This window comes from Leucoraja erinacea, chromosome 24 (assembly GCF_028641065.1).
Source record: "Leucoraja erinacea ecotype New England chromosome 24, Leri_hhj_1, whole genome shotgun sequence".
Classification (NCBI taxonomy): domain Eukaryota; kingdom Metazoa; phylum Chordata; class Chondrichthyes; order Rajiformes; family Rajidae; genus Leucoraja; species Leucoraja erinaceus.
The window spans coordinates 15,044,873-15,061,473 of NC_073400.1; the positions used below are offsets into that span (position 1 = coordinate 15,044,873).

The 16,601-nt window shown below is 42.4% G+C and overlaps 1 protein-coding gene across 2 annotated transcripts in view; it reads right to left on the reverse strand.

Annotated features, from left to right (window-relative positions):
* LOC129708663 (metabotropic glutamate receptor 4-like) overlaps positions 1-16,601 on the reverse strand; it is a 780,176-nt gene that overhangs the window by 673,857 nt on the left and 89,718 nt on the right. Inside the window, exon 2 of one of the 2 annotated variants that reach the window (XM_055654562.1) lies at positions 11,324-12,323. In XM_055654562.1, coding sequence (XP_055510537.1) covers positions 11,324-11,851 — 528 coding nt within the window. In that variant the 5' untranslated portion in view covers positions 11,852-12,323. Of the gene's footprint in view, positions 1-11,323; positions 12,433-16,601 lie in introns of those variants that run through there. The other variant, XM_055654563.1, reaches the window with a different exon arrangement.

The window sequence follows — 16,601 nt, forward strand, 5'->3', positions numbered from 1 at the left end:
AGCATCTATGGAGAAAAGGAAATAGGCAACGTTTCACGTCGAGACCCTTCTTCAGACTGATGTGAGGGTTGGGGGGGGTGCGGGAAGAATAAAAGAAGAGGCGGAGACAGTGGGCTGAGGGAGAGCTGGGAAGAGAAGGAGAAAGCAAGGACTACCTGAAATTGGAGAAGTCAATGTTCATACCACTGGGGTGTAAACTGCCCAAGCAGAATATGAGGTGCTGCTCCTCCAATTTATGGTGGGCCTCACTCTGGCCATGGAGGAGGCCCAGGACAGAAAGGTTGGATTTGGAATGGGAGGGGGATTGAAGTGCTGAGCCACCGGGAGATCAGGTTGGTTATTGTGAACCAAGCGGAGGTGTTGGGTGAAGCGATCGCCAAGCCTACGCTTGGTCTCACCGATGTAGAGCAGCTGGAATCATTTGTAGATCATAACCTTTGTAGAAATTACTCCTCAGATTTGAAATTTGCTTCATTTAAAAATATGACTGATTAAACTGCTTTGTTTGCTGAAAGTATCTGATGCTTGGTTGGAAGAGAGGACCCACTGCTCAAAACATTGATAAGTTACCGGTAAACCCGTTCAGAAAAGAGGCTAAGGGAGTGACATAAATTATGAAATATAGGTTGATAGTCTAATCTCCCTAAAGCAACGGTATGACGAGAAACTATGATAGGACTTCATATCTTGACTTAAGCTTAGGACTGTAGAAGAGGTTTGGTTTAGTTTAGATTAGTGATACAGTATGGAAACAGGCCCTTAGGCCTACAAACCCATGCCAACCCATCGCTCACCTATTCACTCTAATTCTGTGTTATCCCACACACCCACTTCCTATACACTAGGGACTATTTACAGAGACCCATTAACCTACAAACCAATACGATCGCAATACTCATTATCCTGACCAAAGAAGACAAGTGTAACATTTTATATCTTTTCATCTTACAGAACTGTTGGATCCATAATTAAAATTTGAAATGTGTACTGTGTTATTTCCTGTCCCTATCGCCCCATTATAATTTTATTTCATGTTAAGCTACTGCAGTAAGCCATCGTTCTAAAACAAATATAGGATATTCTTCGAAATGTTCAATCACTCTATCTTGCAGAGCAAGGATTACATTAAAAGTCCTATTCACTCACCCACGCCACATTGCCCTGCCCCAGATTCCGTGCTCATCAGCATTGAGAGGATCCACAATGTAATTCATTGTGTAACTTTATATCATTTCAGCACTGCTATGTTGGAGCTTGATACCCAGGACAGCCTTTTACAGACACTTACCTCGATGGAGATGCGATTTTTCTCCGTGTCGCATCTCCATCCCCTCCTACGGTCTAACAACGTGGAGTGGCGAGGCCTTTCCTAGAGTCCGGCCGAAGCTTCAAGCCGCGGGTATGGCGTGGATTTACCAACACGGAGCATGGGATCTTTTGCCGAGGATCGCCAGTGAAGGAGCTCCGACTGCGGGGCCTGTGGACTTTAACACCGTGAAGCAGCGGTCTCCGGTAAGAAGAGGCCGACTCTGGAGCTCCATGCCGCGGAGTGTTCCGATCCATCCCGATGCCGGACGTTTCGGTCATCCAGACGAGAGGACTTGAACAGCGAACCATCGGCAGCGGCAAGTGCAGAGGTTCAAGGCCCAAGGCCCCGACCACGGGTGAACAACGAGGATGATGCCTGAAAGTTATCGCCTTCCATCACAGTGAGGAGTGTTGATTCCACTGTGGTGGATGTTTATGTTAAATTTTATTTTATGTGCTAATTGTTATGTGTATTTTTGTTTTCATTCAGTATGGCTGTTTGTTAACTCAAATATCACTGTACCTTAATTGGTGCATGTGACAAACTTGAACTTGAAAAGTCGTTATAGTTTAGTTCAGAGATACAGCGTGGAAACAGGCCCATTAGTCCACTTCGACTGGCCATCATCCGCACACTAGTTCCTTTCTACACACAAGCGACAATTTGCAGAAGTAAAATTAACCTACATACCTACATGTCTTTGGAACGTGGGAGAAAACTCACACAGGTCACAGGGAGAACGTGCAAACTCTGTACAGACAGCACCCGCAGTCAGAATGGAACCCGGGTCTTCGAAGGCAGCAACACCACCGCTGCGCCACTGTGCCATCTCTTAAATGCCACTATCGTATCTGCCTCCACTACTACCCTGAAGCAATGCATTCCAGTTACTCAAAACCATCTGGGTTTTAAAGTAAAAAGATACTTTCCCTGACCATCTCCTTTAAACTTTGACTCTCTCACTTTAAAGCGATGCCCTCTAGTTTTCATAGTTTCCATTCTGGGAAAGAGTTTCAGATCATCTACCTCTCAATTATATATACTGTTCTCAGTTCTCCCCACAACCTCCTCTCACCTTAAGGCTATGCGCCCTTGTTATTTTTTTATTTCGGGATTGATTTCTGCTGGCTTTTGCTATCTTTATAGGACTGCTTCATGCTTTCCAGACCTCTTTAAACATGTCCATGACTGCAACAAGTGGCAGATGCTGAACAACTCCTGACTTCAAGGGCTCACCCAAGGAGGCTGCTTATAGGGATTGTCATTCAACCTGCCAGCAACTCCACAGAACAATGCTTTAATGTTTTGTTAAACACAAAACATTAGGTACAAACAAACGCTGCCTTCTCTTTCAAAAAAAAATAAAAAAAATTATGGACACCATTCACTTTACATACAAGTCAAAAATGGCTTTGAACAAAGATCACATTTGCAGCAACCAGAATGTATTTGGAAGGAAAGGAAATCATTATTCTGAAGCAGCAGTCAGCAAAATATTTCCGAGTTGCATTGGTACTGAGCCAATTACGGACACTTCAAACTGTGACCAGTAGTTCAGGAAGTGTTGTTATTGATCGAGGGGACGTCCTGATGTGTTGAACTATGAAAATTCTGGTCTCAAGCAAATTGAATAAGAGGTAAAATGTAGATTTGATGCTGATTCTCATAGGAATGAAGTATATTCATTCCGCAGCTTTGCCAAAAACTTGGATCTCATTAATTGATTAAAATTGTTTTCCAATTCCATAAGGATAATTTTAATATTTATCAATAATATAGAATGAGAAACCTCTCCACTTTTCCCTGCCGCCTCAAGTTAAAAGGAAGGAGAGCAAAGCTCAATGTGGAATGAACATTTATCCAAAGGCGTTGCCTGACATGCTGAGTTAATCCAGTGCTTTGTGTCTGTCTTTGGTATAAAACTGCATCTGCAACCTCATCCTACACATCCTGAACATTTATCCGCTGTGTCACCTGTCCATGTCCTCCAGAGACGCTGCCTGACCCACTGAGTTACGCCAGCACTTTGTGTCTTTTGTTATAAACATCTGCATCGGCAGTTCCTTGCTCCTCCTGAGAATATTTATTCCTTGTTCAACCGAGATGCAAACAGTTGTGCTTATTTCCAAAACAGTGGGTTAGTGTGCAAGTTATTTATAAATTAGCACTGCAAAGTGTCATGCTTTGCCATTAAAGTGTAATATCAGTTCAAGTGTTTAATTAAGTACAACAGACGGCTGTGGAGGCCATGTCAATGGATATTTTTAACATGGAGTTTGACAGGCTATTGATTCGTAAAGGTGTCGGGGGTTATTGGGAGATGGCAGGAGAATGAGGTTAGGAGGGAAAGATAGATCAGCCATGATTGAATGATGGAGTAGACTTGATGGGCCGAATGGCCTAGAAGTTATGAACATATTTGTCAAATGCATTGGATGCGAATCCAAACAATGAAATTGTTACTTACTGCAACTTTACAGGCATATTAGCCGTAGCAACTGTAAATAGACACAATACATTCAGTTATTCTAAGTAAACTAGACTTTGATAGTATAAAAGACAAAGTTTGTGGCTCAACAGTATTATTGCAAGGTCCGTAGGGTTGTGGTTAGGGTTACGCAGGGAGATTCAAGACCTGGTGGTTGATAGTAAGAAATTGTTATTCTTGTACCTGGAGGTAACAGTTCTTAGGCTCCTGTATCTTCTTCCCAAATGTAGCAGTGAGATGAGAGTGTGGCTAGGGTGTGATGTGGATCATTGATAATATTAACTGCCTTCTTGAGGCATTGCTTCCTGTAGGTCCCTTCACAGGTGGAGGGGTCAGTACCTGTGATGGACCGGATGTTGTCCACCACTTCCTGCAGCCTCATTCATTCTCAAGTTCCTGAATTCCTGAACGAGACCTTGGTGCTTTCCACCGCACACTTGTGGAAGTTTGATGGAATATTTGGCGACATACCAAATCTCCTCAGACCTCTGAGGAAACAGAGACATTGGCAAGCTTTTTTTTGTAATTACATTAATGAGCGGAGGTCCAGAACAGATCAGAGGTTTGAACGTCCAAAACCTTTTGCTGCCATCCCACCAGTAAAGACAGATAGATACATCACTCAGAGACTGCTGCTGTCCTTTTATCGGTGCTCCATTGAGAGCATACTAACATACTGTGTATGCGTGTGGTACACCAGCTGCACAGCGGCTCAGAGGAAAGCGCTCCAGAGGGCCATTGACAACGCCCAGAGGATTGTCGGCTGCCCTCTCCTTACCTTGGAGGACTTACACAGTTCCCGCTGCACCAAAAAATCCCAGAGTATCATAAAGGACATTTCCCACCCCGGACACTCCCTGTTTGAACTGTTGCCGTCAGGCAGACGGTACAGACCTACAAGGACAAGGACAAACAGACTCAAAAACAGTTTTTACCCCACTGCTATAAAGGCACTAAATGTAGCCGCCAAGGAAAGCAGGGGCGATACAGACTAAGGGACTGTGGTAACTGTGAAATCGACAGAAGGATGGAGGGTTGGGTGTGCATGCGTGCTGTGTTTGTGATATTTATTTAGTTGTTTATCTTTATTATTCTACCGTGTATGTATCGTTAGCTTTTAGAAATGTTTGAATGCTGCACTGACTGGCTGACATTTTAAATTTCGTTGTACATGGTCCATGTTACAATGACAATAAATAAACTATTCTACTATTCTATACTTGGTCTTGCTAATGTTGAGTAACTGAACTGACACCCAATTCTCCCCTGCCCCTGACATTTCTTTCTCTGGCTTCACAATTCATATCTCTTCTATCCTTCTCACACCTTTTCCTTTTCATCTCTGGACTTCGTCTAACTATCTGCCTTTCAAAACCCCTGCTCCCTTCACCTGTATCCTATCACTCGCCAAGCTGAGGTATTTAAGAGAGAGTTAGAAATAGCTTTTAGGGCTAACAGAATCAAGGGATTTAGGGAGAAAGCAGGAACGGTGTACTCGAAGGGCCAAAGGGCCAGAGGGCCTACTCTTGCACCTATATTGGTGCACTGGTATTGTTTCTATGTCTTGTCTCTGCTATCCTCCAGATTTCTCCCCTTCCACCCCCACAGCACAATTAATTTCAAGTGTCCCGACTCAAAACGTCACCTATCCATGTTCTCCACAGATGCTGCTTGACCCACTTAGTTACTCCAGCACTGTGTTTCTTATTTTGTAAACCAGTATGGTATTTTGTCACATGTACCGAGGTATAGTGAAATTCATCTTTGTATATGGTTCAGTACATAAGCACTTAGACACCTTAGATAAGCATCTCAGAAACAGTACAAGTAAATAGCAGTAGTACACTGACACAGTATACAGATACAGCTTGGTGCCATTTTCAAGTCCCAGTTGTTGGAAATGCAGGGTTCTTGACCTGACAATGAAGGCCCGTTGTCCTGGCGTTGTTGCAGGGTTGGCCAGGCTTAGTGTAGTCGCGGTGTTCTTCAGCATTGCTCCACCACTGGAGACTACATCCAGTCTGCGTGCTCGGCCTCTTGCCTCAGCAACGATCTGGACCCACTACAATTCACTCCATTCAGTGGTCCAGCATAGAGTGGAGAGCCAGCAGGATTGCATCCTTCCCTGATTGATGGCCTGTCCACAGCATTGCACACTGTGGCAAAAGGAGAATTGGAGTTGGTCCAGATCTTTACCGAGACATGTGTTGATTTGTGTCATAATCAACCTCTTGAAGTACTTCATCAACTGGACACGAGTGCTACTGGTTATCATTGACACAAGTCCCTTGCTCTTCCCGGTCGCCGGTATTGCAGACGTCCTTCTGAAGCAGGCGGGGACCACAGAACATCATAATGAACGGTTGCCTATGTCCGCAAAGAACCCTACACAGTAGGGCCATGCTGGTTTTGAGAATGTGGCCAGGTACATCATCAGAGCTAGACAACTGAGGGTTCATGGAGAGATTGGTGTCGGAGACCGAGGTCGGTGGGAATGCGAGCAAAGAAGCACAGCAATGTGCTGGAGTAACTCAACGGGTCAGGCCACATCTCTGGAGAATAAAATATGGATGATGTTTGGAGTCCAGACCCTCCTTCAGTCTGAAGACTGTGTGGGTGGTACGGTGGTGCAGTGGTAGAGTTGCTGCCTTACAGTGCCGGGTTCCATCCTGACTACAAGTGGTGGCTTGTACATTCTCCCAGCGACCGCGTGGGTTTTCCCCTGGTGCTCCGGTTTCCTCACACACTCCAAAGACGTACAGGTTTGTAGGGTTAAATGGCTTCAGTAAATATTGTAAATTATCCCTAGTGTGCAGGATAATGTTATTGTCCGGGGGGTGGTCGCTGGTCAGCATGGACTCGGTGGGCCGAAGAGCCCGTTTCCAAGTAGTATCTCTAAACTAAACTCATCATTGTCATTTGAGCTACTCAGTTTCACCTTGTAGGAAGCTCTTGGTATTTATTTTTTTAAATCACAGCAGAAAGCTCTCAATATGAAGTATTTTAATTGACATTCCACATTTCTGGATGAAAATCCATTCCCATGAAAATCTAAGTGATAATTATCTTAAGATTATGTGTCAATCTTCCAACATTTGTCCCGATTATTCATGTTTAAAGAGTGTCAATGATCAATTGCTCTGTTTATGTAACCAAATCAGGTCATCATTTTTAATCCATTTAAATATATTAAAATCTCATTGATATGGATTTCTGTGATATTCTTTATTTGCACAGCTCTAATATAATGCAGCATTCAAAATTAATTATGTGAAACCAAATACTATTGCAAATTAGTTCAAGGAAAGGTTGTTAAACGCAGCCTTTGGGGATGGTCACTAAATCATATCAAGTATAACATTGTAACCTTATTAGTCTGAGTGAATCTTATTCAAACCATTGCACACTTGGGAATAAAATAAATAAATATCATCATCCACTGTGCATTTTCATTTTTTTAATTTCCTTTTCACCCTGAATATTTCTTACTTCCATGAACTTTCAAGTTGAGGTTCTTTCGCACAGAAACTTTCCCGCAGACTCTTCAGGTGATTTATGAGATACCTTCCAGGGTTTTTTTTTTTTCAACAATCAAATTCAACACCTTATTATACTGTAATGCTTTTTTTTTTCCCAACTCCATTAATTACCTGACCCACTTCCACAACTCTGCACAGTTGTGATGCTTCCGTTCTCTCATCCTCCAAATTGTGACTTCCCAAAATTTAGTAACCATCCCAAATCAAAATTGGGCTGCCTTCATATTTTAGTTTTACAGATGCAGACTCATTCAGCCCACAGAGTCCATGCCAAGCAGCGATCCCCCTTACACTAGTTCTATCCTACACACTAGGGACAATTTACAGAAGCCAATTAACCTGCAGGTCTTTGGGATGCGGGAGAAAACTGGAGCTCCCGGGGAAAATCCACATGGTCACAGGGAGAGCCGTGCAAACGCCGTACAGACAGCGCATGTGGTCAGGTTTGAACCTGGGTTTCTGGCTCTATAATACAGCAACTCTCCCCCTTTTGAGTATAGGAGCAGAGAGGTTCTACTGCAGTTGTACAGGGTCTTGGTGAGACCACACCTGGAGTATTGCGTACAGTTTTGGTCTCCAAATCTGAGGAAGGACATTATTGCCATAGAGGGAGTGCAGAGACGGTTCACCAGACTGATTCCTGGGATGTCAGGACTGTCTTATGAAGAAAGACTGGATAGACTTGGTTTATACTCTCTAGAATTTAGAAGATTGAGAGGGGCTCTTATAGAAACTTACAAAATTCTTAAGGGGTTGGACAGGCTAGATGCAGGAAGATTGTTCCCGATGTTAGGGAAGTCCTGGACAAGGGGTCACAGCTTAAGGATAAGGGGGAAATCCTTTAAAACCGAGATGAGAAGAACCTTTTTCACACAGAGAGTTGTGAATCTCTGGAACTCTCTGCCACAGAGGGTAGTTGAGGCCAGTTCATTGGCTATATTTAAGAGGGAGTTAGATGTGGCCCTTGTGGCTAAGGGGATCAGGGGTATGGAGAGAAGGCAGGTACGGGATACTGAGTTGGATGATCAGCCATGATCATATTGAATGGCGGTGCAGGCTCGAAGGGCCGAATGGCCTACTCCTGCACCTAATTTCTATGTTTCTATGTCTATGTTTCTATGTTACCACTGTGCACTCAGTCTTCACTTACTGATAGACACAACCTTGTTATTTTTCCCTCCAGATTCCTTTCAGGTAACTCTTAACTCCCTGTAAAGCCGAGGAACACGCAGGAGATGCTTAGATTAAATCAGTTCTATGCATGTTTCTTATACAAATTCCTGCTATGCTATTACACCATACGACCATGAGATATAGGAGCAGAATTGTGCCATTTGGCTCAGAGAGTCTGCTCCGCCATTCAATCACAACTGATCTATTTTTCCCTCTGAACCCCATTCTCCGCGTAACCCTTGATACCCTATTATGTCAGCAACTTGACAGTAGAGAAAATTGGATCAGTCCGAGATGAAAGAACAGCACATGAAAAGGCACATTAAATGAATGCTGTGGTAAATAACTCTCATTTCTTCTGAGAAGTCACTGATGCAAATATTTTATTCATCTTGCTTGAAGTGCCAGAATCTAATTGCCTGACATACACAGAGACGCCTTTGGTTACTGATATGAATTGAGAGTGAATTTCGAGACTTTAGAGATACAGTGCAGAAACAAGGCCCCACCGAGCTCTTGCTGACCAGCGATTACTCCATACACTAGCATTATCCTACACATGTGACACAACTTACAATTCTACAGAGGTCAATTAATCTACAAACCCGTACGTCTTTGGGGAATGTTGGAGGAAACCCAGGTGGTCTAAGGGGAGAACGTACAAACTCTGTGCAGACTGCACCCGTCGTCAGGAACAAACTCGGATCTCTGACATTACCGCTGTGCAATTCAACATACAACATTACCGTTGTGCCACCCGAGAATTTTGAGAGCAAATTTAGGCTGGTGTTTTGACGAATAGATCATGAACAATGCTGAGACACAGGTCTGGAATCATTGCAATCTTTCCGTTTTCTATTTATTGGGGGAAAGGTGACTTCAGACAATCAATGCATTAAGGAAACAAGATACATACGTAGTTGATATTAAGCAGGTGTGCTGAAATGGTGCATCATAATCATGCAAAATTAAGATGTGGTTTGCACCCAAAATTAATCACTGGACATTACAGGAAGACGGCCCAAATGAGATGCAAGTTTGCCACATATGTGACTGAGGAATTAATCAACTGTTATTACTCTTTCTTTGGTAGCTATGGTAAGATTATCCTGAACAGCCGGTGAGATTGGACAGTTGAAAAGAAATTCCCATTTCACACTGAAAATGAAATGAAAAGATGGGCTGGTCATGGTCTGGGAAGTGAGCCGACATTAATTTCCACAGGTCCACATGGTTTCAAACCTTTTCTTCATGACCATCATGATCCCCTTTATCACCCTGTATCAAAACCACTGCCATCACTAATCGGCAATTAATCTTGGACCAGGCAGCCGACTGCTGAAACTACACACCCATGCTTCTGAATGTTCTCTATTTCCAGGTTAAGCTTTCTTTGTTAATAGAACATAGAAAAGTACAGCACAAGATCAGTCCCTTCAGCCCACAATGTCGGTGCCGACCATGATGCCAAAATAAACTAATCTCATCTGCCTGCCCGTGATCCATATCACTCCAATTTCTCCATATCCATGGGCCTATCCAAAAGCTTCTTAAATGTCACCATCATATCCGCCTCCTTCACGACCTCCAGCAGCACATTCCAAGCACCCTCCACACTTTGTAGGGGCCAAATGCTTTGCCCATACATCTTCTTTAAACTCTGCCCCACTCATCTTAAAGCTATTCCCTCTAGTCTTTTGCATTTGCATCCTGGGGGAAATGATTCCGACCCTATCAATGCCTCTCATAATTTGCGTCTCTCAATCTTTTATGCTCAAGAGAAAACAATCCACATTTGTTCAACATTATAAGCATAGAATTCAATTTATATAGCTTGACAGACTCAACTTTTTATTTGCATGGATTTAAACTGCTATGTACTAAAATACATTGAAACACTCCTGTTTTGACACTGAAACACAGCCACATCATATTAGTGCTGCTTCTTCCAAGATTACATTAAATAACAGACAGTACCAAAACAATATTTTCCAGAACGTACTATATAGTAAATAATTTTTTCAATGTTTTGAAATGCAATTCTTCACACTATAACACAATACAGGAGACATATTCCAAAGTTTGAATCTACTCAATAATCTATCAAAATTGTGATAACACCATACAAATTCACCAGCTCAACTTGGTTCCATATACGATCTTCGTAGTTTGTGGAAAAAGTGTTGTTATTGATCAAAGTTGTTGATTCTATTTTGATTATTATTGAATCAATGTGTTTGATTTAGTGGGTGGTGCATGATGGAAATTGAGAAAACAATGCTCATCCCCACTCAACTGAAATGCTTAATGCCATGACTTGACCATCCATCCCTTCTTTGCAAATCTTTATAAATATAGAACCTGCACGCAAAATTGCTCTCTAGAGTTCTCAGAGGAGAAAGAGTAAAACCTAGTCCCCAAAGTTCTCAGATAACTAATGATGGGATAAATTCCGATTTGGCAATATAGGTTCCATAACTTGCTTTATAAAGAATTAGTCAGAGAATTGGGAAGAGTTTAAAGGAGGTGTGTGGAGCAAGGATTAGTTGATCTAATTTCTGCAGTTCAACAATAATAAAAAAACGGTTAATTTAAGTCATGTATATTTTTGGAAAGTCATTAATGTTGTACAATATTGTAACATTTCTCCAGGTAAAACTTAATTGCATTATACAGAAATACAATCCGTTTTCATACAAAAATCTGAAAAATATCAAAAGATAATTTTTCTTCAATAAAACCCTGTAGATCTATCATTTGATTGGCGTTGCCTCAGTAACAACAAAAATATATACTTCAATAGGAAAGGCTTACCTTAAAAAGACGCAATATGTTGGCCACCATTATGGATACAGAACTTGCTGATGCACCTATAACTCCCACCACTCGCTCTGGCTTGGTAATGATTGGTGGTCCTCCGCTCATGCACTTCACATCGGTGCTGTCTTTCTCAATCAGAGCTTGGACAAAGGTCAAAGACTGCTCCAAGGCGTGGGTGTCCCTGGAACACGTGTCGAGGATCCGAGCACCCAGTGTTATGTTGGGAAGGAGTTCCTGATCGTTGTTGATCCTGTCCAAGGCAAACAGCATCGCTTCCAACCTGTGGATCCCTTTCTCTTTCTTCAGCTGCCCACAGTTAGCACCAGACCCACTCCGTGAATGAACGGGGAAAAGCCCCCCCAGGGCTATGTCCCCATCAATCCTAATGGAATTCATATGGGGACGCGAAGGTCCTTTCGGCTTGCCGATAACTGGGACAAGCCATTGAAAACTAAACAGAAATAAAAACAATGATAAACACTCAGACCAAAAATAGAGATCTCTTTTACACGCCATTGTCATGGAATAATCATTTCTGGCATAATGCTGCAAGGAAAAAAAAAATATTGTCTTTGAGTTGCTGTGGAGTTTGGGGTCTATGCAATCATTTCGTATCCGCTTAGAAAGCACCAAACAAAAGGAAGAATTTGCCCATCAAGCTCTTCAAAAGACATCTGTGGAGGAGTTGAAATAGGCTCACTTATTTTTTGCTGCATATTTTATTAAGCATTGCTGAGGTTTGTAGTTTTATTTTAAATGTTCACTTGTCAAGAGCGCTTGCAGTGTTTCTTGTAGCTCTTTTAGTTTCCTGTTGTGTTTCTGCTTTGCATCAGTTGGTAGAAATTCTCCTGAGATTTATGAACTAGTTCACGTGCCTACTGAACCAAGCTTGTTAGCCCTTTCACTCCCACTGAAATAGTTCCAAAAGAGGCAGAAATAGGATGTCCTGTCATCAGTCATCAGACTCAAAGGTTTAACATGATGCACAGCATTCCTGAGAAAAAGAGAAAATAAGAGTCAAAACATTTTGAAAACAACAGCTATTATTCAATGAACATGACAGGTTATAGAGTGTAGTTTTGTAGATTTGTAGTTTTTTTTAAATTTAGATAAATTAAAGACATACAAGATTAAAAAAAAAAAAAATCAATCCCAAAGTACATAATTGGAAATAAAGACACCAGGAACTGCAGATGCTGGAATCCTGCATAGAACACAAAGTGCTGGAGTGACTTAGCGGGTCTGATAGCAACTTGACTTTTAGATTTTAGAAAAACAATGCTAAAAACAATGCCCTTCGACCGACCGAGTCCACGACGAATAGTGATCACAACATACATTAGCATGACCACGATAGGGACAATTTAGCTGAAGCCAGATAGCCTACAAACCTGTACGTCTTTGGAGCGTGGGAGGGAACTGGAGCACCATGAGAAAACGCACGAGGTCACTGGGAGAACGTAAAACTCTGGACAAACAGCACCCGTGGTCAGGATCGAACCCGGGTCTCTGCTTTCCACATAAATGTCCATAAGGCTAAAGCCAAAAAGCCCCAACACCATTATTTAAGAACCAAGGCCATAATTAGGCATGGGGTTCGACAAGACTCGTGACAAAGGAAGGAGTCAAGATATAAAATTAAACTTTAAAATATTTGCAATTTCCCCTTCCCAGCAACCATCAGACTCTTGAACACTAACCTCAGCAACTGTGAACTTCCATGCAATGTCCTTGGTTGGTGTAAGGACTTGGGTCTCACGTGCTATTATGGTTATTAATTGCATTTACAGCTCTGTTATGCTGCAGTTAAGATGTTCATTGTTCCATTGTTGGTACATATTTTAAAACTCTCAACTCAACTCAAAGGTGAATCAGCCAGTACCCTAGCTTATGGAAGGACCGTTCAGGAGCCTGATAGGAGTGGGGAAGAAGCTGTTCCTAAACCTGGTGGAATGTACTTTCAAAGCTTCTGTATCCTCTGCCCGTTGTGAGCTGGGAGAAAGAATGGCCAGGTTAGAAAAGGTCTTTGATTACGTCAGCTGCTTTTCCAAAGCAGTGTGAAGGGTAGATGGAGTCAATGGTTGGTATTTTGATGGACTGGGCTAGGTCTACAACTCTTTGTCACTTCTTGCAGCCTTGGGCAAAGCTGTTCACAAACCAAGCTGTGATGCAATCTGACAGTATGCTTTCCATGGCCCATCTGTGGATGTTTGCAGGAGTTTTCAGAGTCTCCGGAGGAACTAGAAGCATTGATGTGGCTTGGCTGTCACTTCAATGCAGTTAGTCACCAATAAAGATAGTTTGTGACACTGTAGCATGATTGCACACAGCAAACCTCGCAAATCAACATAGTCTGAACACATTCAATTAACCCAATTTTCATCAAATGGTCATCTTTTAAAGGAAAGCTCATTCTACATAAATAAAAAAATAATAAATTATTGGAAATTCCGCGCAGGTCTGGCCAGATCTGCTGAGCATTTCCAGCATTTATTTTTTGTTTTTCATTTCAGATTTCCAGCATCCAAGTGCTGGAGTAAATCAGCAGGTCAGGCAGCATCTCTGGAGAGAATGGATATGTGATGTTTTGGGTCCGAAGTAGCGTCCCACCCTAAAGTATAACCTATGCACAGTTGTAGAGTTGCTGCCTCACAGCGCCAGAGTCCTGGGTTCAATCCTGACTATGGGTGCTGTTTGTATGGAGTTTGTACGTTCTCCCTGTGACCACATGGAGAATCGAAGGGTTTTCCCCTCAGGTGCAGCAGCATCTATGGAGCGAAGGAAAATAGGCAGTGTCCTCCCACACTCCAAAGACATGGGTGGGGACAAGAAAGGAGGATTAAGGCTATGAAAAGCCGGGGGCTAGATAGGAGGAGACAGCAAGACTCAAAATGAATTCTGTTCATGCCCGAGCGGAAGACTCCCCAAACGGAAATAGGTGCAGTGCTTCGAAATTGGACAGAGAGGTTGGCCAGTTTAGTTTATGCTGAGCCACGTGTACTGGTTAGGCACAGTGAAACGAGCGGAATTATTTAAAGCTTTTGCAGTGTTTGCTGGCTGTCCACCAATCAGCAGACAAGAAATACAGTTGCGTTACAATCAGCAGAAAGACAGTACAGGATTACAATCGATCCATTTACAGTGTATAGATACATGATAAGGGAATAATGTTTAGTGCAAGGTAAAGCCAGCAAACTCTGGTCAAGGTTAGTCCGAGGGTCACCAAAGAGGTAGATAGTAGTTCAGCACTGCTCCCTGGTTGTGGTAGGATGATTCAGTTGTCTGATAACAGCTGGGAAGAAACTGTCCCTGAACCTGGTGGTGTGTGTTTCTACACTTCTATACCTTTTGCATGTGTATATATTATTCAAAAGCATTTTAATAAATAAATAAATTATTGGAGAATTTGCAGTATCTCACATAATTGGAATATCTGCTCTACTCTCAGTCTGAAGATGGGCTCTGGCCCAAAATGTCACCTATTCTTTTTCTCCAGAGATGCTGCCAATCCGTTGAGTTACTGCAGCATTTTCTGACTATCACATGGTCAGAAAGATGGCCCAAGTACACAAACAAAGGATTGAAAACTGTATTTTTCTAAGAATTGGAAAGACGTGATGAATAATATTGTTGAGGAGTTTATGTTGGAGCCAATCTTCTGTTTACTCCATTGTATAAATAATCTTAACTTTGAAGCTGATATATTCATGAATCCGTCCACGATCGTGAATCGAAAATAGAAATTGAAAAAAGTGAAAAGCTGCAGGCTTTGAGAATTGGGAGCTTTTCTCACTGGATCTAAAAGGTTTAAGAATAATCTAATAGAAATATTTGATATTATTCTGGTTATGTTCGGGTAAACAGGGATAAGTTGAATTTTCCTATCACAAACACAGTAAAACAGACTGAATGTGTGGGAAGGGGCTGCAGATGCTGGACTGAATTTGAGTCTGAAGAAAGGTCTCGACCCGAAATGTCGCCTATGACTTTTCTCCAGAGATGCTGTCTGACCCACTGAGTAATTCCAGCTTTGTGTCTAACACAGACTGAACATTGTTACAAATAAATTAAGTGGGAGTGAGGACAAAGTCTTTAGATGAAGGGCAGTTAGAGCATGGAATGTCAATTATAAGTTAGTTTAAATTAATTAGCTTGATTTAGTTTAAGGATGGAAACATGTCCTTCGGCACACCGAGTCCACACTGACCACCCGTTCACACAAGTTCTAAGTTATCGCACTCTCTCACGCACTCCTGAAATGTTAGGAGAAATTTTACAGAGGCCAATTAAACTACCAACCCGCAAGTCTTTGGGATATGGGAGGAAACCGGAGCACCTGGAGGAAACCCACATGGTCACAGAGAGAACATACGAACTCCATGCAGACAGCACCCCAGGTCAGGATTGAACATGGGTCTCTGGTGAAGCAACAGCACTGCCAGCTGTGCCACTGCTATTGTAAAAGCCAAACCAGTTTATTGTTTTAAAGGGAAATTGTGCAACTGCTTACAAATCCACGAATGAAGTGCAATATGTGGCAAAATCATTGAAGTCAATGAAGAAGAAATTTATTCAGAGTGAAAATTTCCAGCTAAGACCAACATTGTATATTAATTGTGCTATTTATAACTCCTAGGTCATCCAATTCCCTTGCTAGCATCACTTCAGGACACAATGAGAACAAATGCTTCAGTGATTTCAGCGTGGACAAATTATCTAAAATGATCTGTTGAATTGAGTTGGAGAGAAGTGGGCGGCAATCCTGGTGGTCCGGGCCTGGGGACAGCTAGGAAGCCAATGAGGGTGGGAGAGAAGGTGGATGTTAGTGCTGCTCCTTGTGGGAATTGACACACTGCCAGGAGTAGTGATTGAATCAGGTAAGATAGTGGCTTCTAGGTAGGCGCATGGATATGCAGGAAATGGATAGTAATGGATCAGATGCGGGCAGGGGAGATTAGATTAAATTGGCATAGTCTTCGGCATGGACATAGTAGAGTACAGAACAGGACCTTCAGCCAACTATCTTTGTGCCAAGCATGAAGCCAAGATGTACGATTGAGTTGGATATCTTCTCAATGGCTAGATCGGCTCAGAAGGGATCTTACTGATTAAAGCAAGTTAATGTTCATCGTTGCTGAAGACTAGCCACAAGAAATGTGGACAGATCACATTGTGCCACATGGGGTGGGGCCAGCCATTCTTCTGAGCAAATCTGTGTGGCAGGAAGTCAAGGATAATATGGGGCCCAAGAGTTATAAGCAAGAAAAAGAGC